At 38.1% G+C, this 27,643-nt stretch overlaps 3 protein-coding genes and 1 pseudogene across 9 annotated transcripts; 1 reads left to right on the top strand and 3 right to left on the bottom strand.

Annotated features, from left to right (window-relative positions):
- Positions 1 to 1,004: 1,004 nt before the first annotated feature.
- On the bottom strand, positions 1,005 to 25,712 carry LOC149047667 (tachykinin-like peptides receptor 86C). Of its 7 annotated transcripts, XM_089203610.1 has the most exons (5): positions 8,362 to 8,461; positions 6,865 to 7,169; positions 5,868 to 5,943; positions 4,611 to 5,205; positions 1,005 to 2,734 (listed from the first exon to the last, which is right to left on the bottom strand). In XM_089203610.1, the coding sequence occupies exon 5, from the start codon at positions 2,708 to 2,710 to the stop codon at positions 1,619 to 1,621; it is 1,092 nt and encodes a 363-aa protein (XP_089059736.1). In that variant the 5' UTR covers positions 2,711 to 2,734; positions 4,611 to 5,205; positions 5,868 to 5,943; positions 6,865 to 7,169; positions 8,362 to 8,461; the 3' UTR covers positions 1,005 to 1,618. The 7 variants fall into 7 exon arrangements, with proteins under 7 accessions (XP_089059736.1, XP_089059733.1, XP_089059734.1 ...); XM_089203607.1 differs by lacking the exons at positions 5,868 to 5,943; positions 8,362 to 8,461 and adding an exon at positions 25,628 to 25,712; XM_089203608.1 differs by lacking the exon at positions 5,868 to 5,943 and having other exon boundaries at positions 8,362 to 8,507.
- On the top strand, positions 7,839 to 9,409 carry LOC149047670 (dopamine receptor D3-like). Its single transcript, XM_089203614.1, has one exon. The coding sequence runs from the start codon at positions 8,321 to 8,323 to the stop codon at positions 9,386 to 9,388; it is 1,068 nt and encodes a 355-aa protein (XP_089059740.1). The 5' UTR covers positions 7,839 to 8,320; the 3' UTR covers positions 9,389 to 9,409.
- Positions 13,246 to 25,712, bottom strand: LOC149047668 (tachykinin-like peptides receptor 86C). Its single transcript, XM_089203613.1, has 2 exons — positions 25,628 to 25,712; positions 13,246 to 15,378 (listed from the first exon to the last, which is right to left on the bottom strand). The coding sequence occupies exon 2, from the start codon at positions 15,188 to 15,190 to the stop codon at positions 14,099 to 14,101; it is 1,092 nt and encodes a 363-aa protein (XP_089059739.1). The 5' UTR covers positions 15,191 to 15,378; positions 25,628 to 25,712; the 3' UTR covers positions 13,246 to 14,098.
- On the bottom strand, positions 21,147 to 23,658 carry LOC149047669 (uncharacterized; annotated as a pseudogene).
- Positions 25,713 to 27,643: the final 1,931 nt, after the last annotated feature.

The raw sequence follows: 27,643 nt of genomic DNA, 5'->3' as shown, positions 1-27,643 counted from the left end.
CCCTCTCCCCCCCTCCCCCTACGAAACAATCGTCGTCCTCTTTTATAGAAATCATTTCATTCTTAGTCAGAGTAAATAAGTGGAAACAGCCAACTTAAAGATTATCTCCAATTTATCATGTATCATTATACAAAATTTATCATGTTGTATAACTTGAGGATTACAGACCTTTCTTTGGTTCGTCTGATGCTACTTGCCGGCTCGCCTGCTCTGAAATTTCACTTTTAATTGACGAAAAAAAGCGATAGAGAAGTCCTAAAAATGGTCGGACATAGTAAAAGTTGGCAGATGGTGTGACAGCTTTATCTCAGCTCCGTGTTTTGTACTCTGATTCAGCACGCTCTATCAACCAATGAAAGCGCACGTCATATCCAAACTTTATTATAATATAACGTAAATTAATGTCTGCTATACTTCGTAATTGGAGAGCTGTTCGATTGAGTTTTGTATAACCAAAACCAAACTGATAACATCGGCCAAGCAGATAAAACGTTGACATCACAAGTAGTCAACGACCTCAAAGGCGGAAAGTGGATTGAATGAAATCGCAATTGGTTTCAATTTTAGAGTCTGCATAAAGACCATGGCGCGAGTTCTCTAAATCAATCATAAAGCGCATTGAAGAATAACCAATGCAGTGCTGAATTGTTTTCAAATCTCCATCGAAAATTGCTCATGGTTCGCATGATTAGTGAACAGAGACAAGTTGGTGACGTGCCTGTTATTTACAAACAACATGTCAAAAAACCGCAAACAACAAGCCAACAGTGAAAACAACTGACAATTTGGGAATAAATGGCCCATCAGCCTTCCAAAGTTTCATGAAAACCGTTTGTCAGTCGACAAAAGAAATCTCGTCATTGAAAATATTTCATAACACGTGCGCATGCTCTAAATAGCAGCAGTTTCGCCAACTTATTGTAATTTTAAATTTATTGGATGCCGCAAATGAAAGGGAATTCGTCGTCAGCAACAAAAAGATAATATTTTATCATGCACTTAAAGGGGCCCAGTCAAGTTTAATTTCTTCTCAACAAGTAAGCATTCTTCTTTTGTCATATCACTTACATTTGTAAAGTTGCTCAAAAGTATCTTCTATTAACGTTGTCGCCGCAGATACACAGACTGCACAAGATGATAAGTCTGTATACGAAATAATGGCCTAGTTAACAAGTCAATTTTGAGATAAACTCACCATTCCTGAACGGCATAAAACACTGAGGAACTACTCAGTTGTCAAAACTTCCATCCTGAAACTGCTCTAATAACAAGGCAAAACGAAGCTAAGAGTTTGCTCGAACTTGAACAAGGCGCTTTACGACTTAAGAAAGATATTCATTATTGTGTTTTTCAGATCTACAAAGAATAATTTTGGAGAACGCCTCAGCAAAGAAACTTTTCATTGTTCCATTACACAAAGGACGTAAGGCACTGGGAAGGCAAATCAAAATAAAATAATGATAAATAAGGAGTCGATGATATCTAAATTGATACGCAGTGATGTTACAAACCCTTTCCCACACATAGTGGGCTTGATAAGGAAAATAACAAACGACGTAAATGATTCGCAGCTTGGTAAAGGTTTATCCAAAGTTCCGCTTACGAATTGAGATACACGTTATTCATAAGATCTACAAAGAATGATTTTGGAGAAGGCCTTAGCAAAGAAACTGTTCATTGTTCCATAACACAAAGGATGTAAGGCGCTGGGAAGGCAAATCAAAATAAAATTATAATCAATAAGGAGTTGATGATATCTAAATTGATACGCAGTGATGTTACGAACCCTTTCCCACACATAATGGGCTTGATAAGGAAAATAACAAACAACATAAATGATAATAAGCACAAAAATCATCTTAAGTAAATCTTTCTCCGGGTCTGTGTTTTCGGGTTTGCTGTCTCTTCGGTTATTCTGATCGAGCACGACACTCTTTCGTTCCTTCATTCTCGTGTCCTCTCCCAAATCTTGTAGCTCCGTTTGATCTTCGATTTGGACAACACAAGACGATTCGGCAGTCGAGGTCCGATTTCTTTCGTTAATCCGTACAATTCGCATCTTCAAGTTCCACGCCACTGCTCCGTAGGATGCCAGCATTATCACATAAGGTAAATCGTAATTCAGGATGAATCTAATTATTGCATAGTACTCATTGTTTGTGACAGGCAGCTCGATGCATACACCATTTCTAAATCTGAGACCGAAGAAAAAGGGGCAGGCGATTGCAAATGACATCAACCACAACCCAGATATGGTCAGAATTGTAATCTTCTTAACGGACGGTCCGCGTGGAAGAGGGTTTACAATGAATCTGTAACGATAAAAAGCGATGGCAGCCAGTGAGTAGATCACAACGAGAAGAGCAACTACTTGCAACGGATTCAAAATGCATGCGGCCTCTTGAAGAACGACGTCAGTTGGATTCTGCCAGCTCGCAAACATAACAGCCAAACAAACACTGCTTAGAATTTCTGCGAAGGCCATGTTAGCGACGAGATGGTACGACAGAGGCTTGCGGGAAGGTATGGTACACACAGCATAACAAACCATCGAGTTGCCGATTATACTGGCCGAGATGATCACGGAGAAGAGTGTTAAACGGAAAATGTAAAGGGCTTCTGTTTCTTTATACTGTTCTATCAAGGAAACAGATCCCACCGTGGAGGGCTCGGTTGAGTTTGTGTTGTTTGTGAAGTTACTGATCAGCATCTTTTGGTCTTCTTCAGTTGACACCTTAAAAGGTTTAAATTATACTGTCAAATCAGAATATTTTAGACTTAATTTAAATTACACTGTTAGATCAGAATATTTAAGACTTTAGTAAGCTTTCGTGCCACTTCAAAGTTTATTGAGGCAAAAGGAACTATTTTAGCTACCACGAGGATAAACATTAACACTAGTCCTTCATTTCATGGGAACCCATTTAATTTAGCGACTTAATCTGTTTCTCGATATCAATAAATTAAAACTGCCTTTCTTTTCCATTTACTCCAGTTTGTGCACGGATGAATATGTGTTTTAGTCTTCCTTCAAAGACTGTGTAGAATTTTTAACAATCGTTCATTAAATTAAGAGCCCTCATTTATTTTGATGAAAGATCCTTGAATACATCTAAAAAAAGTCCTTTTGTAACTTTAAGAGGGTTCAAGTTCTTTCCGCAAGTTGTAGAGGAACTGAACCAGGTAAAGTAACATGTGTGACTTACAAAGGTAACAAGCAGCTTCGTTAATCATTTTTTTATGCGCGCTTCTCGGCTTTGATAGAGTAACAAGTTGGAACGCGTTTCTCCGCACAATCGAATCCCTTTGTAATGTAAAACTCAAGATAACTAGTGCAGGTAATTGTAAGCCTCGTAAAAATTTTTAAATTATCTCCATTTAACACTAATTGTATTTTCAGCTGCAAACATCATAAAATATTTCCCTATGCTGTTCATAGTTTTGCGCACAGTCTGCTGGTACCTCATTAAAATTTCAATTACTTTTTGCTAAATGCCTTCATGGCAACAACATCTCGATTAATTGCGCGGTATTTGGGAGATAATTTAGCAGCGTTTCATGTCGAAAAAGAGCCAGTCTGAAAGGAAAGAATTCACAAATATCTTGATAATGAGCTTGAGGCCCAAGTAGCAACTAAATGCAGCATTCAGTGTGTATGTTTCTGGGAAGTTGTTCAGATGTCGAAGCAAAAGATGGTAAATTTGGTCGTTCGATGAATAGAAACGAGTATACTTGCCTTGTTTTCACCAAGTTCTTTTTCATAATAGTGTCCAGAAACTGAATCAGACTTACTCTTTTTCTGTGATGAATTGCTGAGTGGAAATTTGCCAGAATTACCAAAACTATTTCCTCCGTAATCAAGTTTTGTTTGAGTGCGTGAAAAAGTGCAAGAAAACAGCAGCTGGACTGTCGAAGTTAAAGTGCAAAGCGTTTTAAAAGATCTACAATCTGAACATGAGCATCAACATGTTCGCCAAAAGTTGGAAGAAATCACTCAGTAGCACAATAAAAAGTATCTTAAAAAATCGTAACTTGCATCTTTATCTTCGTTGGTGTTGTTGTTTTTCCTTGTTGTCGGGAGTTTTTTAAGTCCTTCCAAACTTACTTATGGTTAGGCTTTTTTGTACATCGTACGCGTTTGTCATTGAGGCTAAAAAAAATCGTCCTAAATTTGCCACTTTGAATGTTATTATTACAAAGAAGTACGTTAATAACCTTTGCCGTAAAAGCACTATCCAGCGCGTGGCGATTTTCTCCTGTTTTGGTGGGTTTGTAGCTGCACAACTGGTAAATTTTGAAGCGTACGCGAAGAACCCATTTCAGTGCTGGGGATATCCATATTTAATTTCTAGCCAATCACAGACCGAAAATAAAAGAGAATACTGTGAACTACAAAACTACAAAAGGATCGCCACATCATAACTTAAAGGAAAACATACATCATTCTGCACTTCTCGTGACATGTATTTACAAGTTGGTCATGGAATCAGCTTGCGACCGAAATTCCTTTCTGCCGCAAATTTCAAGAGAGGAAAAATGCGGCAGAACCAAACGTACAAGGTCAGTTTAAGGGAGAATAAGCTAAAATAAACTATCTTGTATTAAACTACCTGTCGTTCACTCCTGCAGATTCGCTGAGTGCTTACACTTAAGCTTCAACCTTTCGTTGTGACAGTCACCTACTGACGAACAAAGCTCAACTGAAATATTAACGCCCAACGGACAATTATCACCTGCATAAAACACTGTTTGGGAAATGCAATTACATTTAAGCTCTAAAGCTGTCAGGATATAAATTAATGAAAAGGGCCGAGTTTTACGCAGCAAAAAGATGACAATTTATTTTGTGAGTAAGAATTGAAGTCCAAACAAGTCTTTAAGACATGATATTATATTTATTTCCTACCACCAACGGTTATTTGAACCATTGTTTATGGAAACTACAATTAAAGGCCCGAACTTTTCATTGAATAATTTCAATTACTGCCGCGACAAAACGTCAATTATCTTGTGCATTCGGACCACGTCCGCCGTCTTTTAGATTCTCTTAAAGCATCCTGGAAGCTTTAAACTTGTCTCCATCGGCGAAGTTTTTTTCTTCACCACGTCGCTTACACCCTTTCAATCCTAGTTGTCCATTTAAAATTCCGGGCAAAGATCTCCGCTACTAATAGCGGAAAAAACCATGGAAGCGTCTGCATAAACCTAAAGGGAAATAATTATCATATATATTAACACTGGAATAAGAAATAGCTCATTCACTCTTCCACCTGTATTCCATTTAGCTGTTTGTGCATTAAACTAGTAATTAGTTGTAGCACAGAATACTTACGTATTAAGATATCGTTGGAGATGAAAGTGAGTATTTTACACACGGGAAATAGGACTTATAAGCTGTAGCTAAATGGGTTGATCAATAGAGCTGTACGCCATACTAACGAGAACTAAATGCGCTTAGCTCGAGAAAGCTGTCTAAGGCTGTGAACTTTTAATAAACAGAAGTACTCAACGTCACCAATATTTGTGCTCTTATAAATATGCACATCGTTCTTTTGGGTACTGGATTATCTCAGTATCTTTCCCAAATGTACAATTGCACAACCTTTTGGTTCGCAATATCTTATTGAAATAAAACCAATCCGCTGTTTGTGTAGAAAAGCTGACTGCAATGCTTCTGGGATAACGAAAAATCACTCAATTTTAAATGATCGAAGCTTCTTGACACTAGCGGCGGCCACATGGTCAGTTCTAGACGCAAATAACGCGACATGCAAATGCAGATCATATATAATGGACAATGACGACTCGGAAAGTACAAATAAGGACTTAAATTATATATTTTTAATTACAAGTTTTCTTCAACCTACTTTTTCACTTCATATAAAAACTGGCACGTAGGAATCATTTTCAATGTCAGCCTGTCACTCCACTAACGGGGAAGTACTATGATGAAATCAATTTATAAAATAGAACGTAGATTTTGAAACTAACCATCCAGTAAAATTTTACTTTCATAAAAAATATTTATGTTAAATAATTCATCCTTTTACCTACGAGAAAAAAAAAGTTTTCTGAACGGTTTTTGTTCGGTAAACAGTTTTCGTCTGTTTATTAAACTGTTTTTTCTTCAATGGAAACAAACGCTGCATTTAATAGTATAATGGTGATAAAAATGTTCCTTAAGAGAAAAAATTAAATCAATCAATTGTGAATGAAGGAGAATAACTAGCATATAAACAATTTTCTTCGGCAAAAAACAGCTGCTTGTTTCCATGAGCTTGGTACGGTATTGAGCCGATAATTTTACGCAGACAAGATTTTGCCAGCTAAGCGGCAAATTGCCACATAGGACCCACGCAATTTTTCACTACTTCCCGACAGTTTTGTGAAGCCGGTCCATCTATATATTTCCAAAGGCGGACTTGGCAAACGCAGCGTAGTCTTTCAGGGAATGGAATATTTTAATTCATGATTCAATCGTGACAAACGGAAGGGACAGGGGGAGGAGGAAAAAACTTAAGTGCCAATATGTTTCTGAGTGAGCCATAAAAAGCTCTTCATTTCTGTTCCTGGACTGCATTGGGCATCAAAGTTCGTCGTGCTCGTTCGATCCACCTTCCCATAATATGTTTCGAACCACGCCCATACTTGGTATGCCACGTAATCATAAATAAAAATAATGATAAAAGAAAAAAAACTAGGAAAACACTCGGACCAGGTGGGTCGTCTTTAAATTGATATATTATTTTGTGCAGAAAAAATAAATTTCACTTTCGAAAATTTGTAGCATGCGCTTGATGAAACGTAGGATATTTGATTAAAACTATAATTTTGTTATAAATGCATTTTATTTATGATGCTCACCATCTGTTCATCAAAGGAGCTTATCTGTACCACAGGCAGTGTAAAATATCAATCTCCATCTGACCCACGAAATATCTGCTTCTTAAAGCTAGTTTTGTGTAAGGAAATGAGTCATTTTTTAGTCCCGCGTGGCTTTGTTCTGTTGGAGACTGGCGCTAGAAGCGCTGGTCCATTTTCGTGTACGAGGCCAGCTGCCACCCTAGCGCAATAAGCTCTGCGTACGGGAGAACTGGTTTCCGGATCATCCATCCAAGTATTGATCAAAGTATGAATTTGAAACAAGACTTTCTTATTGAAATATGTCCCTGTAAAGAGTAATAAAGAGCGTAACTTTCTAAAGAAACTGTGATGTTGCGTTGGTAAAAGGGTAATACAAGGCATTTTGGCATTATCAAATGTCCTTATAATGTAAATTGGCCTCTGTAGAGAAAATTAAATTGTAAATTGTCCACTATCGATTCGCACTGACAAAGGACTGACGCTCGAAACTTCAGCTTTAGAACATTTCTACAGTGGTCAAGTTACATTATCAACTCAGTTGATAAAACCAGTGAAAGAAGAACAATTATATTACGCTAAAAAGGATCCATCTGCGACGAGAACGTAATTTAGAAATTCAAATTAATCGCGCAGCTTTTTTCACTAAGGCTTCCTGTCATTAATCTTCTCAAATCTTCCCCGCGAGCGGAGAAATGTGCGTCCTTCCTAAGCTGTCTTCACATTCCCTAGTTATAAGTTTTTACACTCGCAGAGTGATAACAAAATGAAGTTTCTATGGATATGTGATCACCTAGGTATTCATTCCCAAAGTTTGTTGTTCTTGAGAGTCCAAAAAGAACTAAATCATCTGACAAAAATTCTACTTTGGAAGCAAATGAAATTCAAGCTTTAAAAGGGTCGATATAATCTTAAAGGGAAAGGGCAATCAACGATCTTTGCCCCTGACGAATTAAAAAACTACCTTTAAATTATGCAAACAAAAACTCCGTTGTGTCGGCTCATTAATTCCTTCAGCTGACAGTTTTGAAAATTTATATTTATCCATCCGAAGGATTATTCTTCTATGATAAAAAAAAAACGAGTACTTGCTAACTTAAGTAAATAATTGCTCTCAAGGCCATTATTCGTCTTCGATGCATTAGCTCATTGTTCCTGATATTTTAAGTTCTTAGAAACACTTGAGGATGGGTAAAGAATGACTGAAAGACAATTCGTCGCGGCTCTGGAAGTTTTGAAATGCTATAAATTTTTAATAACTTTCGTAAATTCGCCATAAATGTGGAATTTCAGAAATCCCCAAAATCTAACTGTCGACATCCAATGGCACAAAAAACGTTTGATTGATTCTTAAAGGTAAGTTTATATATCTCTTCCTAGTAGCAGTAACACAGGTCACCTGTGATAGAAGATTCTCGTTTTCAGCCCCTTAGGAGTTACTTATCACAGGAACACGGAAATGTCGTTATTTACCAACACTACCATAAATGGAATCAATACCTCCACCGTGAGCGCAATTGAACAATATGAAGAACCAAAAGCTCTGTACATTTTCCGTTTAACCCTCTTCTCCGTGATCATCTCGGCCAGTTTAATCGGCAACTCGATGGTTTGTTATGCTGTGTGTACCATACCTTCCCGCAAGCCTCTGCCCTACCATCTCGTCGCTAACATGGCCTTCGCAGAAATTCTAAGCAGCGTTTGTTTGGCCGTCATGTTTGTGAGCTGGCAACCGAGTCCAACTGACGTCGTTCTTCAAGAGGCCGCATGCATTTTGAATCCGTTGCAAGTAATTGTTCTTCTCGTTGTGATCTACTCACTGGCTGCCATCGCTTTTTATCGTTACAGATTCATTGTAAACCCTCTTCCACGCACACCATCATCAGTAAAGACAATTACAATTCTGACCATATCTGGGCTGTGGCTGATGTCATTTGCAATCGCCTGCCCCTATTTCTTTGGTCTCAGGTTTAGAAATGGTAACTGTGAGGAGCTGCCTGTCGTAAACAATAGGTCCTATGTAGCTATCAGATTCATCCTGAACTACGCTTTACCTTATGTGATAATGCTGGCATCTTGCGGAGCAGTGGCGTGGAACTTAAGGAGGCGAATTGCACAGATTGAAAGGCTAAATCGGGATTTGAATGTTGTACCCTCTCGTGTTGATGAAACTGAGCTCCAAGAGTTAAGAGATGGTACGAGAATGGAGAAAAGAAGGAGTGTTCTGCTCGATCAGAATAACCGAAGAGACAGTAAACCCGAAAACACAGACCCGGAGAAAGATTTACTTAAGATGATTTTTATTGTTATCATTATTTTTGTTACGTGCTATTTTCCGTATCAAGCCCATTATGTGTGGGAAAGGGTTTGTAACATCACTGCGTATCAATTTAGATATCATCGACTCTTTATTGATTATAATTTTATTTTGATTTGCCTTCCCAGCGCCTTACATCCTTTGTGTTATGGAACAATGAACAGTTTCTTTGCTAAGGCGTTCTCCAAAATCATTCTTTGTAGATCTTGAAAACACAAGAATAAATATGTATCTCAAGTCGTAGAATGCCATGCTCGAGTTCGAACAAATTCTCAGGTTTGTTTTGCATTGTTATTAAAGCAGTTTCTGGGTGAAAGTTTTGTCAACATGAGTTGTTCCTCAGTGTTTTACGCCGTTCAGGACTGGTGAGTTTATCTCAAAATTGACTTGTGAACATATACAGACTTATCATGATGATGAATTTTTGTGCAGCTGCGTATCTGCGGCAACAACGATAGTGGAAGATACTGTCGAGCAACGTTACAAATGTTAAAAACTTTAATTTACTTCAAAACGGTTCAGAGACCGGTACTATCTTTATGCAACCTCTACTAATTTCGTTCTAACGTAACAAAACATGACAAATTTTTGGTCAAAAGTTCAAGATTTAAAACCAATGACCAACCTGGAACTTTCAGATGCGCTCGCTCACGATGCAAAACTTGTCCTTTCCTTCAAAACAGAAGAAAATGTCGGTACCCAAGAGATCCATTAAGATCACTGATCACTTCACGTGTGACAATGTCCTCTATTGCATAACTTGCACTTATTGCAAAAAGTTATACATCGGTGAAACAGGAAGACGACTAGGTGACCAATTCCGAGAACACCTTCGCGACAAAGAAGAGTGAAAAGGACGCATCCAAACAAGTCGCTAGACACTATAATCTCCCAAATCATTTTAAGCAGCATATTGTAGTTTGCGACCTTTCCCTCCGTCTAGGCAGTTCGGAAAGCCCCATAACACTAGAACAAAAATTTGTATTTCAAATCGGCACTCTTAATCTCCACGGTTTCAATGAGAGCTTTTCATTCAACTAATTTATTCTTGTTTTCTCGCCACCATATTCCCACCAATAGCACAGATACATTTTCTGTATAGGCCTGTGGCAAATCTTTCAGTTGCCGATTTTCGTTCTCAGCCGCGTGAAATACCATTACCAAAGACACTGAATACGTAACTTGCGGTTTTTCTTTCCGTATTTCGGTTTTCTTCCCCTTTCAGGAAAGTTTGAGCGTCATTGTCTGTAAGCGATACGGATTTTTCAGTTTTTTAGCAGCCATAATTCGACAAAATTCCGACAAATGACCTTGGATTGAGAATGGTGAAGGCTACGCCGTTCATTCATTAACCTGACCGAGTGGCCCCGGCGAAAGGCGAGTGACTTGTCAGCAGCTGATGGTGAAAAAATATCGTATTTTTTCACGTGTTTTGTTACGGCTTTTCTTAGGGCTGAAAGTCCTTGTATTACATGATAAAAGTGTTTATTATAACAAGTCTAATTTGGATCTCCGCCTTTGAATCAAGAAGATACAGTATGCTGCTAGTAGATTATCTTTCAAAGATGAAGTTGGCGTTACATCACCATGCTTTACGCCTGGGATTAGTTTAGAAAATTTGCGCCATATTCCCGACCAATCGCATGATAGATTAAAACCAATCGCTGATTGCATTTTTTGACCACTCATGTTTTCCCACGCTCTCATTGGCTCCACGGGATGTTTATCTTCCTGACCATCCATTTTTTTTTAAGAATTCAATCGAATAACGCTCCGTCGTATTTCGGTAGCGAATTATTGATTAGCTTAGTATGGTATAAATTTCGCCTTTCTTAGGATCATTCCAATAAATTGATATTTCGTTAACCAAGAAGATGCCAAGTGGCAGTAGATGCCAAATGTCATCTACTACCAAGAAGCTACCTAGTATTTATTTCTCGGAGATTGTGCTGTAAAGAAACTTCTACTGGTATAAGAAGCAGAAAGCGTTACGAGTACTCTATATAACGTAGGTATTGAAGCAAAATTTTATAGTAAGATAGATATAAAGACACTTGTAGGTAGAAATGTGATCGTAGAAAAAATGTTAATTTGCTGTAAAGCAGCTAAGCTGAACTGATTGATTAGATTTCATTCATTTTCATGGAGCTTGTGATGATGCTATCTCCTTCATCAAATCATTCTTTGCGAAAGCATGGCAAGAAGATATCAAAACCTGTTCGTAATATGGAAGTTTAGGACTACTTTGAAAGGCATTAAATTTTAACTTAAATAGGAACCGTGTGCGCGAAAACGTTTGTAATGAACTGTTGAGAAAAGGTTCTTTTTTCATTTACAAAATTTTTCCGTCTGCGACTTTGTTGAGAGTATGAAAATGGTGACGGCAATCAAAGGACACAAAAAAATTATTTTAAAAAGCTGATCTTAACAAACGACCGCGCGGGAATATTTTATCGTGAATAGTGCAAACACAGCTTGTCGACACAACAACAAAAAACTAACAATCCAAACCTTTCGCAAATGCCAATATTTTTTTTCGGTAACTTTTTCTTTTAAACAACTTTGTGGCTTATAGATACCGTTGTATGATTAGAGGAAGTTGAAGTCGTTCTGAATAATTTAAGATATTGTAGTGGTGGACTAGACTGACTGCCGCTCAATTCTCGCTAGATTTGCAAGCAGATTTTCACTTAGGTTTGTTTGGGGCAAAAACACGCGAAATAGCGATTGTGACGTAGCAAGGGCTTTTAACAAATTTTACTTCCTCGTAAGCCGTTCAAGTGCTGCAAGTGTAAATGTGTATTCATAACCTCTAGTGTCGCGTGAGTTTTTCCATTCGTAAAACGTGCGTAAAGAAAACGTGCACGAGAATTTCCATTGCTTCGTAAAAATGAGTACCGCGCCTTTTAACGAGAGAAAATGTTCGCCCTGTATAGCAGATGAAGGCTGTGCAGGCTGTGCAACTTTACTCTACACTCTTACGATTGCAACGGGCGTGAAACATACGTAAGCTTCTAGAAAAGAACGTGGAAGTAGAAATATGACAATGTCAACGCACTTAAACGTTCACCTCAACGTACGTAATCTTTTTAAACGCACGTTCACGCGCGTGACAAACGCGACAGTCGAAATCCAGCTTAATGGCACGACATTTTGCCAGTGTTTCGAGCGTTTGAGGGCCGCGATTCTCCTTGAAATCTGCAATTTGCACTGAGAAAATCTCCTTGAAATCAGCAATTTGCACTAAGAAAAACCCCTTAACTGCATAAAACCATTGGAGAAGCCGCATTTTAACTCATCACTCGGACAACTCACTCATAACTCGTGACAATGTCATGATGCCTTACAACCACACACGTATGCCAGGAAACTCCTCCGTACATTTTAATTAAAATTGAACAGCACGTTTTCATGACGGTTATCATATTATTGTTGAGATCGATGCGTCTATACTTCTGTCATTTTCTTTGAAAAGAACCAATGATCACTGGAAATTAAGAGGACAAATACTTAAGTCCATCTTATGACTGACAACTCAGTTCTGTCATTTGATAGAACTTGTATATATAATTATTATTTATGTACAGTATTTAACTTTAATGTTTGTCTGAAAATTTGCGATTAATTTGTTATGTTTACCGACTGAAGGAATATCTGAGAGATGTTTAAAGGTAGATTCTTCCGTTTTCATCTTTCATCTACCTTATGAGACCTATAATATTCCTTAATTCTTTAGCTTTATTGAATTGCAGGATGTTTTGACTTCTGATCGCCACCATGTCTAGAGACCTGTGGGTGTTTAAAACACTTTAACTCACACTCAGCGTTCAATGTAATTACACCACGTTTTTTTATGATGACTATCCATCAAGTGTAGGTGTCTCTCCCTTTCTGAGAAAAAAATCACGCAACAAGGACACGCTTGTGATGATGCGGTTTTACAAGACTGTTCGCGAAGTTTCTCCCCCTGCTGTTCAACACATGTAAATATCTAATAACTGGAACATTTGCGGACTCGAACCTGGCGCTGATTTGGCTGTTTGCTGAAACTTTTATTCAACCCGACATCTCTGTGGTTAATTTTATTAAAATGTGCAATGTATTAATAAAAATACAAAAAACACCATCTGTTTCATATTTTTGGTCACTTGTTCCCTACGCCCGATAACCCGATCACCCTATTACTTGAAACTCTTTCACTTCCCCTAAAGGTTGGATTTATCAGGAGTCAAATATATTTCTTATGCCTACAGAATCAGTTCTTTTCAGGCATATTTTAAGTTAACATGAATATTCTCCCATCTTTGCAAATAAACGCGCATTAGGATTTCCTAAAGTATTTAAGAGAACTTTTACAGCTATTGATCACATTTGAAAATCCTTTATCAGCTTCCTCTCATCAAACCACCGGAAGCCTATATTTCTACATACAATAATTGAAAGTATATAACATCGAGCAAATTTTCTTCAAGGAACTAAATGATCAGAAAATAATCTATGAGCTTCTAGTCTTAGTAATTTCCCTTGTGAAAGATGAGCATATTTACAAGCAAAGCCATGGATATGTAATTCTCAAGAATTTTTATACAAAATGCATGTGGCGGCAGGAAGTTGTTACTGAAGATATCCGTTGCATAGTGTTCCTGTGAGTTAGACTAAGAGGCTAGTGACGCTATAATATGTACATTTTTTTTCAAAGTTGTTCGGAAAAATACAGTTTTCCACGAACAATTTTTGCGGTATTTAAACTCTGAAACTCTTGACTAGAGGACTTCCCTATAGTGTTCAAGATGGCTGCCAGACATTTACAGATGCCACATTGGGAGCATAGAACTTTTACTGAGTTCGATTTAAAACTGAGTCCGTTTCGCAGCTTGGCAAAGGTTTATCCAAAGTTCCGCTTACGACTTGAGATAAACATTAATCAAAAGATCTACAAAGAATGATTTTGGAGAACGCCTTAGCAAAGAAACTGTTCGTTGTTCCATAACACAAAGGATGTAAGGCGCTGGGAAGGCAAATCAAAATAAAATTATAATCAATAAAGAGTTGATGATATCTAAATTGATACGCAGTGATGTTACGAACCCTTTCCCACACATAATGGGCTTGATATGGAAAATAACAAACGACATAAATGATAATAAGCATAAAAATCATCTTAAGTAAGTCTTTCTCCGGGTCTGTGTTTTCGGGTTTGCTGTCTCTTCGGTTATTCTGATCGAACACGACACTCTTCCGTTCCTTCATTCTCGTGTCCTCTCTCAAATCTTTTAGCTCCATTTGATCTTCGATTTGGACAACACAAGACGATTCGGCAGTCGAGGTCCGATTTCTTTCGTTAATCTGTACAATTCGCATCTTCAAGTTCCACGCCACTGCTCCGTAGGATGCCAGCATTATGACATAAGGTAAAGCGTAGTTCAGGATGAATCTGATAGCTACATAGGACCTATCGTTTACGAAAGACAGCTCGATGCATTCACCATTTCTAAACCTGAGACCGAAGAAAAACGAGCAGGCGATTGAAAATGACAACAGCCACAGCCCAGATATGGTCAGAATTGTAATCTTCTTAACGGATGGTCCGCGTGGAAGAGGGTTTACAATAAATCTGTAACGATAAAAAGCGATGGCAGCCAGTGAGTAGGTCACAACGAGAAGAGCAACTACTTGCAACGGATTCAAAATGCATGCGGCCTCTTGAAGAACGACGTCAGTTGGATTCTGCCCGCTCGCAAACATGACGGCCAAACAAACACTGCTTAGAATTTCTGCGAAGGCCATGTTAGCGACGAGATGGTAGGACAGAGGCTTGCGGGAAGGTATGGTACACACAGCATAACAAACCATCGAGTTGCCGATTATACTGGCCGAGATGATCACGGAGAAGAGGGTTAAACGGAAAATGTAAAGGGCTTCTGGTTCTTCATACTGTTCTATCCAGGAAACAGATCCCACCGAGGGGGGCTTGGTTGAGTTTGTGATGTTCGTATTGTTGATAAACTCCATCGTTTTTGCCGTCTTCCGGCTCTTGTCGTTCAGTATTCCTGTCCTCTTTGTTAACACCTTTATTGTGAGAGAGATAAGCAGACAACAGATAATGTAGTGCGAAGCTGTTTTCTCAAAGACTTTTGCTCCGTCTTCCTCTCCACTGTTTTGTTGATAGTCAACGTCACAAATGACTTCGAATTTTAAACCTGTCAATATATGAATGACGAATTTTCATATTGATTTTAATTGTGAAGTTTTAGATGATATAATTCATATTTGTACTGCGGTTGTAGATGAAAGTGAAATGTGATCATCGCAGTAAATTTTCCAATTTAAGCAATTGGAAAGAAGAAGCCTGAAAAAAATCAGGGCTTCAACGGGATTCGAACCCGTGATCTCCGCGATACCGGTGCGATGCTCTACCAACTGAGCTATGAAGCCACACATTGGGAGCGAGGTCAATTTATTGAGTTCATATCTTCCCGTGCAGTGAAATGATGTGAGGTTTTAGATGAAATAATTCATATTTGTACTGCGGTTGTAGATGAAAGTGAAATGTGATCATCGCAGTAAATTTTCCAATTTAAGCAATTGGAAAGAAGAAGCCTGAAAAAAATCAGGGCTTCATCGGGATTCGAACCCGTGACCTCCGCGATACCGGTGCGATGCTCTACCAACTGAGCTATGAAGCCACACATTGGGAGCGAGGTCAATTTATTGAGTTCATATCTTCCCGTGCAGTGAAATGATGTGAAGTTTAATTAATTATAATTAAAGTTATCATTGCTGTTCTCGTATCTTGTATCTCGATAAACATTAGCTGACGATAATCACCAGAATTACACTTTTAAAGGCTTTTAAACATTTTCCCCGATGAATTCTTTGTTGAGTATTGACTGACACAAATGACACCAAATTTTCAGACCGTGAGTGACAAATGAATGACGAATCAGTGATAAATTATAAATGCTGGTCTCGTCAAAGATCGCTCCAAGAACGGCGCGAGGCTTGGTATACTAAAAACCCAGCTGGTACAGAGCTATAATCATTGCAACAGTTTAAGATCACACAAACATCACAACTGCCAGAGATTCGCGAAGTACATTGGTGGACTTTAAATAAACTTGTAAACATTCTATATGGTTAAAGTATGCCATCGTACTATAAGAGGAAGTTATCGAAGTAAATTATTGAAGATATCCTACCGATAGACAGAGATAAAACTCACTTCAGTTATCACTAGAATCTACTTACAGCTTTTCACTTAGTTTTGTATAGGGAAAAACTCACGCAAGATATCGATTATGACGTAGCTACAGCTTTTAGCAAAATTCACTTCGGACAGGTTTGCAAATAACAATTTCTTTTCAATCAGCATATGAATTTTTTTAAAAGGAAACATATGAATTTTTTTAAAAGGAAACAGTGATTTAAACTGCAGAGACAACTCAGACCGAAAGATATGAAACTGCTTTTTAACCAAGCATTTGATAGTATGATGAGAGCACAAGACGTCAGCCTGTTAAAAAATTAGAGAAGCACCTCGGCCTTTCTTGACCCACCGTGTTCACTCATAGCTAACACTAATGTTCTTTTGTTACCGCGTGCGTATGCTAGGAACCTCTACTGCACATTCGAGGTCTGATCAGCTTGATCTAATTCCTGTCTTTTGTATCGAAAGAAACCGATAATAAAAAATGGATACCATCTCTTTATTGACAGCCCAGGAGTAGTATTTAGAATTAAAGTCTAAGTAGGTCAAGTTAGAACTTGAATGAAAATTTGCAATTGAATCAAATGAATTTTTCGTATGTACTGACTGAGAGAACAATTGGCAGATGCTCAATGACACATTAATCTTTCAATTTCCTTAAACCCTAGTCCAAAGCAGTCCGACAGCGCCGCTAAAACGCTTAAGGCGGGACAACTAGTGTCTTCTCAGCGTTGTTAGCTGCGGAGAACCATGTTTGTACGAAAAGGAAAACACATTTGGTTCTCAGACGTCTGATTCTTAATTAGTTTCTTGGCTTGGAAGTTCATTACATTAATCTTATTTTACCACTGATTATTGTAAACTGTGATCTTCCTAAACAACGGATATTCAATCACGTAAAGATGACGCAAGAACCTTCTAACTACTTATCAGAACATAACCTCCTAACAAAACACCATTTTGACTTAACAGTCCGAAAAAGAAAGACATTGGAACTCAAAGCGCTAACATTGGTTCGGGAGATAAACATGGAAAATTTGACTTGAGAGATTATTATTGGGTTTTTTTTAGAGTTTTCGCTTTACGTGACCCTTCAATACACGTGGAAAACAATACAAACAAGCAGTTGGATAGATAGATAGATAGATAGATAGATAGATAGATAGATTTATTAAAAATCACATGACAGCCCAGTAAGGCTGAATTGCATCATGATGATTATGCAATACAGTGGCTAAAAATTATAAATTATATTTACAGAACATATTATTTCAAGAATAATACAAGAATAATACACAGAACTATTGTCTACATATGGCTGGTAAATATGTCTGGGAGAAACGCTTGGCGCGCATTACTGGGTTAACAGACTGACGTTGATTTATATGATTATAAGTAATATAGTTCTTCAGTGGCAAAAAATGATGAAGCTTGTGCTCCGTATTGGACACTATTGGTTCGAAAAATTTATTACATTGCTCGGTACGTCTATCCTTCAGTGAGTTTAGGTTAAACAATGAAAGGTTGGCGAGATATGATAGGCCAGGAAAAATTATAGATAGTGCGCGTTTTTGAACACGTTCTATGTCGTCACTTAAATAATCAGGCAGTGCATGATGGTAAAGACGAGCACAATATTCGAGTAGAGGCCTAATACAAGTAAGATATCCAAGTTTGGTGCCTCGAGGCACTCCAGATGCAACGGCTCCCCATTCCGAGAAACAGTCACTTGAAAGCTTTATACGCTGCTTCCTGTCCATGGGGAAGTCAGACCCGACGAGCAACCCCGCTCGGAATACGCAACAGTTGGGACTTAGTCAAGGGTGACCACGACCGCTCAATAAAGTTGGCGCATAAAGAAGTAAAAATTAAAATACTTAAGGGAACTTTGACAAGGACCACTTATTAATATGTAAACACTTAATACGGTGCCGCTTAACTCAGGTTCGACAATATGTTGTATTAAATTCTATCATTCGAGAACAATAAAAATTTGTCGTGATGGTAATACGTTTAGCCTCGTGTAATAAACTCTTCAGTGAGTGTGTTGCATCTACACGAGCTTGCTGCTCGTCTCGTCTTCGGCAAAGAACTATTGACCTACAGGTATTTATGATTAAATTATCCTCCATCAAGTCCACAATGAAGCTCACTTTTATTCTAGAAATTTCTGAAAACTTAAATGTCTTCGAATATGTGAAGAAAAACAGACGCCTACTGCACCGTTGAGGAATGTGTTATCCGATAAACACCTTCGCCACGTGCAACAGATGGGAATTTGAAACGAAAGCTGGGTTAACCACCAAAATGGCCATCGTCATCTTTGTAAGGTTAGCTGATTCAGTTGGTTTTGAGATCGAGTCAGTTCTGAATGCTAAGATTTGCTTTGAATTCCAGGTTTAACAACAGGGTGCCTAATAAGATTATGTAGTGATGTAAACGACAATGTTGCGATTTTCACAAAATGAAAAGCTCCAAACTAATTTTCATATCCTCGAAAACAACAATCAACAATAGCCTCTACTTGGGGCAAAAAAATGCACGGATACAGTTTCTCGAGAGCGAAGCTCGAAGAGAAACGAGTGATTCGAGGAACAGATTATGCCCAAGGACACACTTACGAGGATGTTTTTAGTGCAAAATCGATGCTATTGTGTTTATTATCCTTCAAACATTTTTTAACGCACGTGAAAAAATTTTAACGAATAGTTTACCGTTTGTTGCGTGGGATGCTCTCTTTTCAGTGTTCTCTGGTACGATTTTATGAACTAACAGACATGTGCTTTAGATGTTCTCCAGCTTCAGCTGGGGAAATATTCGGTAACGTGATAATGGGACGAGGTTGAGCATGATTTATAAGTGTTATTCGCCAGCCGGGAGGTCCGTATTGGGAAAAACTGTGCCCAAGGTCTCAACATTCATTTCAAAAAACCGCAAACGATAAGCCAACTGTGAAAACAACTGACAACTTAGGAATAGATGGCCCATTAGCCTTCCAAAGTTTCATGAAAACCATTTGTCGTTCGGCAAGAGATATCTCGTCATTGAAAAAATTTCATGCGACGTGCGCATGCTCTAAATAGCAGCAGTTTCTAAATTTGGAGCTCTTTACAATTTAATGTAATTCTAACTCGTCATCACTGCCCCAGGGATCCCATGAGATAACTAAGCGCATGCACATAACCAGTGCTTTTGGCGCCCGAAATCAGTTTGCAGTCTTCAGTGCTAAGGACAATATTTTTGCTGTTTTTTGCAATTTTTCGATTTTATCGAGGCAAAACTTCGCTCAGTCCATTTTTAACAACATTCTCCATATCCACAATACCAGACGAGTCACCAGCAGAGTTTTCAGGCCCAACGGTAGCGGCGTCAAGTATGAACGACAACAATCTGATGAACGTCCTACAGAACCTAACCAGCACCTTATCAAGACTAACTCAGGCCTCGAAGGCGCAGATGATCCTAAGGATGCATATTACTCCGTCCCTATGGCGGAAGACGATAGACAATTCCTTAAGTTTGAATGGAAGGGAAACTATTTTCAGTTTACTTGTCTCCCAAATGGGCTTGCATCTGCCACAAGACCATTAGTACCAAATTGTTAAAACTAGTCCATGTTGGCCTCAGATCTCTGGGCCATTTTTGTATGGGCCACATTGATGACTCTTTCCTTATGAGATACATTTATGCATCCTGTGAGGAAAACATTGTGCAGACGGTTAATATGTTTCTCAAGTTGGGTTTTGTCATCCACCTTGCAAAGTCAGGACTTATACCAGCACAAGAACTAAAATTTCCTTGTTTTCTGCTAAACAACATTTCGATAAGTATACGCCTCACACCCAGGAAGGTTACTTATGTCAGGCAGGCATATGAGGACCTATTACAACAACATAACCTTACCATTAGAGAGGTTGCTCATGATATAGGTTTGATAGTATCCAGTTTCTCAGGTGTACAATACGGGGAGTTGTTATATAGATATTTGGAGCAAGACAAAATCCAGGCTTTATAGGATAATAGGGGTGATTATGATGCACCCATGAGTCTGTCACAAGAGGCCAGATCCGATTTGTACCGGTGGGTGAACAATGTGACTTTCGCTTTCCGAAACATTACGCAGACCAACCCTGACCTCACCCTTACTACTGATACCTCTACAATAGGATGGGGGGGGCAGTACGTGGGGATCAAAAAACCGGGGAATTATGGATTCTGGAAGAACAAGCTTTCCATATCAATTACTTAGAACTGAAAGCAGTTCTGTTGGGTTCGAAATGCTTGTGCAGCACTATTCGTAACAAACACATTCGGATTCAATATGACAATGCTGCGACAGTAGCATATGTAAATGCAATGGGGGTTATGAAATCCACTGACTGTAATAATGTGGCCAATCAAATTTGGCAGTGGTGCCAGGAGAGAGAAATCTGGCTCAGTGCATGTCACATACCTGGCTCAACTAATGTGGATGCCAACGCTGAATCTAGGAAAATTAACAGTTCAACTGAGTGATCCTTACATTCAGATGTGTTCGAAGATATAAACAAAATGTGGGGTCCGTTCCAAATAGATCTATTTGCATTCAGACTCAATTTTAAGATTCCTAGTTATGTGTCATGGAAACTGGACCCTGGTGCAATATCTGTCAATGCATTCTTTATGAGATGGAAAGAATACTTTTTCTATGCTTTTCCACCTTTCAGTGTCATAGCGGCCTGTTTACAGAAAATAGAACAGGACCAAGCGACTGGTGTACTCCTAGTTCCAATTTGGTGGACCCAACCTTGGTTCTCCTGCATCTGTGAGTAGACTACGCTGTCCTTCTTCCACGGTCACGCCACCTACTGATACAACCTCACAATCATGCGTTGCATCCCCTCCGGGAACAGATGAAACTAACGGCCCGCAAGCTCTCCGGAAAAGCCTACTGCAGAGAAATGTTTCAGACAAGGCTGCACAAATCATCCTCAAGTCCTGGTCCTCAGGGACATAGAAGCAGTACAAGCCTTGCATCACGTAATGGATTGTTTTTTTTAGCAAATGGAAGAGTGATCCTTACGACCCACCTATGACAGCGGTTTTGTATTTTCTGGTCAGTCTCCATGACAAGAGACTGTCGTACACCACCATTAATACTGCCAGGAGTGCCATATCAGCCATTACTGTACTAGTGAACAATATGACCATTGGCACTCATCCACTCATTTCCAGGTTCATGAAAGGTGTATAAAAGGGTTCCTCGCCAACTTCTCGGTACCAGTGACCTTGGGATGTGCAACCTGTTTTGACTTGTATTACCTCTCTCAAACCCCATGAGAAGCTTGATCTGAAAACTCTCGCGCTAAAGTTGGTGATGTCGATGTCATTGGTCACTGTACAAAGAGGACAAAGCTTACATATCGTTGACAATGACTACATGAAAGAAGTGCCTGATGGATTCAACTTACAGGTAAGTCTCGTTTTCAATCTGAACAGGAATTCGCTATCAAAAACAAGAAGATAATATTTTATCATGCACTTAAAGGGCCTTAGTCAAATTTAATTTCTTCTCAACAAGTAAGCATTTTCCCTTTGTCATATCACTTACATTTGTAACGTAGCTCAAAAGTATATTCTACTATCGTTGTTGCCGCAGATACGCAAGCTGCATAAACATTATCATTATGATAAGTCTGTGTATGAAATAATGGCCTAGTCAACAAGTCAATTTCGAGATAAACTCACCAGTCCTAAACGGCGAGGAGGAACAACTCAAGTTGAAAAATCTTTCATTCGGAAACGGCTCTAATAACAAGGCAAAATGAACCTAAGAATTTACTCGAACTTGAAAGAAACACATTCATCATTGTTTAATAAACAAAGAGTCTTAGTGTCTTAGTGTCTTTATTGTTCAAAAGATAAAATTACATATCTTATGTTACATTAAAAAGAAAAGGATGTAAATAAGCTTAGGTGTATCTAAATAAGATAAGTATATACGTGGAAACAAATACAAAAGTCTAATACAGGAAGTACACTTTTACAAAGCTACATTGTACTTAAAAACAATTCTATTAAAAAATGTATTCTTAAAACGGTTTGTGCGAATGGCGGGCATGACAGGGGATTTATTTCTCAAATTATACCTCGTGATCTTGGTCTCAGGGAAGTAGGCTCTAAGAGGATGGCTCAGGATAGTTGAAACCTTGCGACAAATTTTGTGATCTTGCGTTTTAAGTAAGTCACCTATCACTAATTTCTTAGATATGTAACTACGTTTAAAACAACGATCTAAAAACTGCTGGGCTATAGTTAGCTCTGACTCAGAGGCCCCATGCACAGATAGAGCATAAGTAATATTAGGTAGGACAATGGAATTAAATAAAACATCTACTTCTGCTTGGCTACATCCTTCTTTGCGGAGGCATCTGATAACGTATAAACATTTATCAGTGATTTTTGAGAACGCCTTAGCAAAGAAACTGTTCATTGCTCCATAACACAAAGGATGTAGGGCGATGGGAACGCAAATCAAAATAAAATTATAATCCATACAGAGTTGATGATATCTAAATGGACGCACAGTGATGTTACAAACCCTTTCCCACACATAATGGGCTTGATGCGGAAAATAACAAACGACGTCAATGATAATAAGCATAAAAATCATCTTAAGTAAATCTTTCACCGGGTCTGTGTTTTCGGGTTTACTGTCTCTTCGGTTATTCTGTTCGAGCAGAACATTTCTTCTTTCCTCATTCTCGCGCCATCTCGAAACTCTCGGAGTTCAGTTTCAACAACACAAGAGGATGAAACATTCAAATCCCGATTTCTTTCATTAATCTGTACAATTCGCCTCCTTAAGTTCCACGCCACTGCTCCGTAAGATGCCAGTATTATCACATAAGGTAAAGCGTAGTTAGGATGAATCTGATAGCTACATAGGAGCTATTGTTTACGAAAGACAACTCCTCACAGTTACCATTTCTAAACCTGAGACCAACGAAATAGGGACAGGCGATTGCAAATGACAACAGCCACAACCCAGATATGGTCAGAATTGTAATTCTCTTTACTGATGATGGTGTGCGTGGAAGAGGGTTTACAATGAATCTGTAACGATAAAAAGCGATGGTAGCCAGTGAGTAGATCACAACAAGAAGAGCAACTACTTGCAACGGATTCACAGTGCATGCAGCCTCTTGCAGAACGACGTCAGTTCGATTCTTCCCGTTCGCAAAACATCATTGACGGCCAAACAAACGCTGCTTAGAATTTCTGCGAAGGCCATGTTTAGGATAAACGTAAACAACAGTCCTTCATGGAAACCCATTTAATTTAGCAACTTAATCTGTTTTTCTTTATCGTTAAATTAAAACTGCCTTTCTTTTTCTTTCCTCTTGACAGTCTCCACGGATGAATATATGTTTCTTCCTTTAATTAATGCGTAGAATTTTTAACAATCGTTAAATGGAAGTTAAGAGCCTTTATTTATTTTGATGAAAGACTTGAATACTTTTAAAAATAGAGTTCTTTTACAACTATAAGAGAGTTCGAGGTCTTTAAAGAATATTTCAAGATACTGTGGGCCCTCACAGCGGTTCAGCCCCTCCATATTCCAGAGAGGAAAGCCGTTAAAACTTCCGGAATCTATGAGGATCTTTGCAGCTATCGTGACTGTTTCTTGGACAACTTCCAAATCGAAAATGTCATAATAATATTGTCTCTAAATTTAACCACTGTGTGATGCAAAAGGAACGTTTGTAGCGACTTGAAAATTTTATGTCCTTTCGCAAGTTTTAGAGTAACTGAACCAGGGGAATGAACATGTGTGACTTACAAATGTAATAAGGAGCTTCGTTGAGCTTCAAATCCATTATAAATTTTTTTTATGCGCGTTTCTCGGCTTCGATAGAGTATCAAGTTGTAATGCGTTTCTCCGCACAATCGAATCCGTTTATAATGTAAAACTCAATATAACTTATGCAGCTAATTGAAAGCCTCGAAACAATTGTTGAATTATCGCCATTTAACACTAATTGTATTTTTAGACGCAAACATCATAAAATATATTTCTCTAAGCTTTCAATAGTTTTGGTACCTAATTAAAATTTCAATTACTTTTTCTTGCTAAATGCCTTTATGGCAACAGTATCTCGATTAATCGCGCGGTATTTGAGAGATCATTTAGTAGCGCTTCATGCTGAAAAAGAGCCAGTCTGAAAGCAAAGAATTCACCACAAATCTTTTAATATGGAGCTTGAGGCCCAAGTAGCAATTAAATAATGCAGCATTCAACTTGTATGTTTCTGGGAAGTTGTTTTAAGAGTTATTTCAGATCTCGAAGCAAAAGATGGCAAATTTGGTCGTTCGATGAATAGAAACGAGTATACTTTTCCTTGTTTTCGCCAAGTACTTTTAATTTCAGTGTCCAGAAACTGAATCAGGTTCGCTCTTATTCTGAGGCAAATTTCTAAGTCGAAATTTTGCCAGAGTCGCCAAAACTGTTTGTCTCCGTAATTGTTTTTTGAATGGGTGAAAAAGTGCAAGGAAACGGCAGCTGGACTGTCGAAGTTAAAGCGCAAAGCGTGAAAATCTGAAAATGAGAATCAACATATTCGCCAAAAGTTGAAGGAAATCACTCAGTAGCACAATAAAAAGTATTTAAAATCGTAACTTACATCTTTATCTTCGTTGGTATCGTTATTTCTTGTTGTCGAGAGTTTTTGAAGTTCTCTCAAACTTACTTATGGTTAGGCTTTTTCGTACATCGTACAAGTTTGTTGTTGAGGCGGAAGGAAAAAAGATCGTCCTAAATTTGCCACTTTGAATGTTATTATAACAAAGAAGTACCTTGAAATATGATTAAATTTTGCTGTGAAAGCACTATCCAGCGCATGGCGATTTTCTTCTGTTTTGGTGGGTTTGTAACTGCACAACCCATTTCAGTGCTGTGATGTCCATCTTTCATTTCGAGCCACTCACAGACCGAAAATGAAAGACAATATTAGGAAATATTGTTTTCGTCGGTAAAACTACAGGAAGATCGCCACATCATAACTTACAGGAAAACATACATCATTCTGCACTTCTCAGGACATGTATAGTCATTACAATTTACAAGTTGGTAACGGTATCAGCTTACGACCGAAATTCCCCTTCGCCGCAAATTTCAAGAGAAGAAAAATGGGGCAGAAACAATCATACAAGGCCAGTTTAAGGGAGAATAAGCTAAAATAGACTATCTTGTATTAAACTACCTGTCGATCACTCCTGCAGATTCGCTGCGTGCTTGCACTTAAGCTTCAGCCTTTCATTGTGATAGTCGCCTACTGACGAACAAAGAGTTTTGTTGAACGTGATATTTCTAATAAGAAATTCATTGTCTCACCTTCAGTAAAGCGAGTATGAAGAAACAATTTGTGAAAAAAATATGCTCGTTTGTTTCCGCTATCAAAGTATTGAAAGCTGATCTTTCGATGGTCATCAACAAAAATAGTTATGACACTTGTTAACGTACAGGAACATTGTTTAACCGTCATATGTACAAATGTTTACCAAGCAAAAAGGATAAAACGTCGATCGCCTCTAATCTAATAGTACTCAACACACAAAAAAAAAACAAAATCATGTAATTACGCTAGATCAAATGTAACTTCTGAAAAGCTCTGTGAAAAATAAAAGCAGCATTGAAATTCTGTCATTAATGTTTTTAGTGGCTTAAAACTCTTCCATACATGAATAAGCTTTTAAGGTTATTTTTCTTCAGTTTGAAACGCGTTCATTATTATATGCCAACATTATTTACAACAACGGAAATTAAATGTCAAACTGATAACTATTTCGAATTAGTTACAGAAGCAAATACGAGATCGCAAGCTGTCACCGTTTAAAAACTTCCTCCTTACATGTTAGAATAAGAAAGCTATCAAAACAATCGAAACACAAAGTTCTGCGATGACAGTTGTTTTTCCTCGTACCGAGTTTTTTTCATTGATTTCAAATCGATGAATTAAATTCTTTCAACCCTTCCAAACCCGGTTTTTAAAAAAAAGACACCATCATTTCTTGTTGACAACTTTACTCCTTCATAACAACTTCAGCAGATGGGACAAGTGGAATCATTATTTGAAAAACTGAGAAAAAATCGGAAGCGAGCTCTGACTCGAGGCGAGAGACTCCTCGCATTGGATGATTTGGTTACCTTTTTAGTGTTTAGTAAAAGATGCAAAGCAATTAAGGTCACGAAGAAAACAAAGTAAAGTTTCGCCATTGAGGTTTAGTTTTGTGGTGACTTTTGCTCTTCCTTACGTGAAGATTGTTTAAATAAAGAGTCCACAGCATCTTGTGCGGTGGCACAAAATCCCCGAGAAAACCTTTCGCAACTCGTTATAAAGTTTCCTCACAAACTTAAATTTCGCATTGAAGAACGAATTTCAATTTTCCATCTTTGAATACTCCTTTGGGTTCTTAATCGTTAATTGCGCCAATATTTTGAAGTGAGTAAGAATTGAAGTCCACGCAGTCTTCAAGACATGGCATTATATTTTCTTTCTACAATCTACGAATATTTAAACCATTGTTTGTGCAAACTACAATTAAAGGCCCGAACTTTTCATTGAATAAATTAAATTACTGCTGTGACAAAATGTCGAGTATCTTCTGTATTTGGACCACGTCCGCCGTCTTTTAATTTCACTGAAAGCCTCCTGGAAGTTTCAAAATTTGTCTCCATTGGCAAAGTTTTTTTCTTCACCAAATCGCTTACCCCCTTTCAATCCCAGTCGTCCATTTTAAAATTCCGGGCAAAGGTCTCCGCCACCAATAGCGGAAAAACCAAGGAAGCGTCTGCATAAACCTAAAAGGAAATAATTATCATATATCAAATGAGGTCTTAAATCACTTATATCTCTCACTTCATATTCAAGCTGGTCTTTAAACACTGCGGTTTGAGTGTAATAAAAATTAGCACGTAGGAATCAATTTCCTTGTCAGTCTGTCACTCCATCCAGGGAAATCCTATGATGAAATCCATTGATAAAATGGAGAGTAGATTTTAAACTAACCATCACGTAAAATTTTTCCTTAAATAAAAAGATATTTGTGTTGAATAATTCATCCGTTTACCTACGAGAAAAAAAGATTTCTGAAGGGTTTTCGTTCGGTAAACAGTTGTTCATCTGTTTGTCATTTAATTTTACTTTCTACGGAAGCAAATGTCGCAGTAAATGGTTTAATGGTGATAAAAAATGTTCTTTAAGGGAAAAAATTAAATC

The sequence above is a fragment of the Pocillopora damicornis genome, chromosome 4, assembly GCF_964200805.1.
Source record: "Pocillopora damicornis chromosome 4, jaPocDami1.2, whole genome shotgun sequence".
In the NCBI taxonomy this organism is placed as follows: domain Eukaryota; kingdom Metazoa; phylum Cnidaria; class Anthozoa; order Scleractinia; family Pocilloporidae; genus Pocillopora; species Pocillopora damicornis.
Note: the sequence above shows the minus strand (reverse complement) of the source record. Positions and strands in the feature narration are given on the sequence as shown.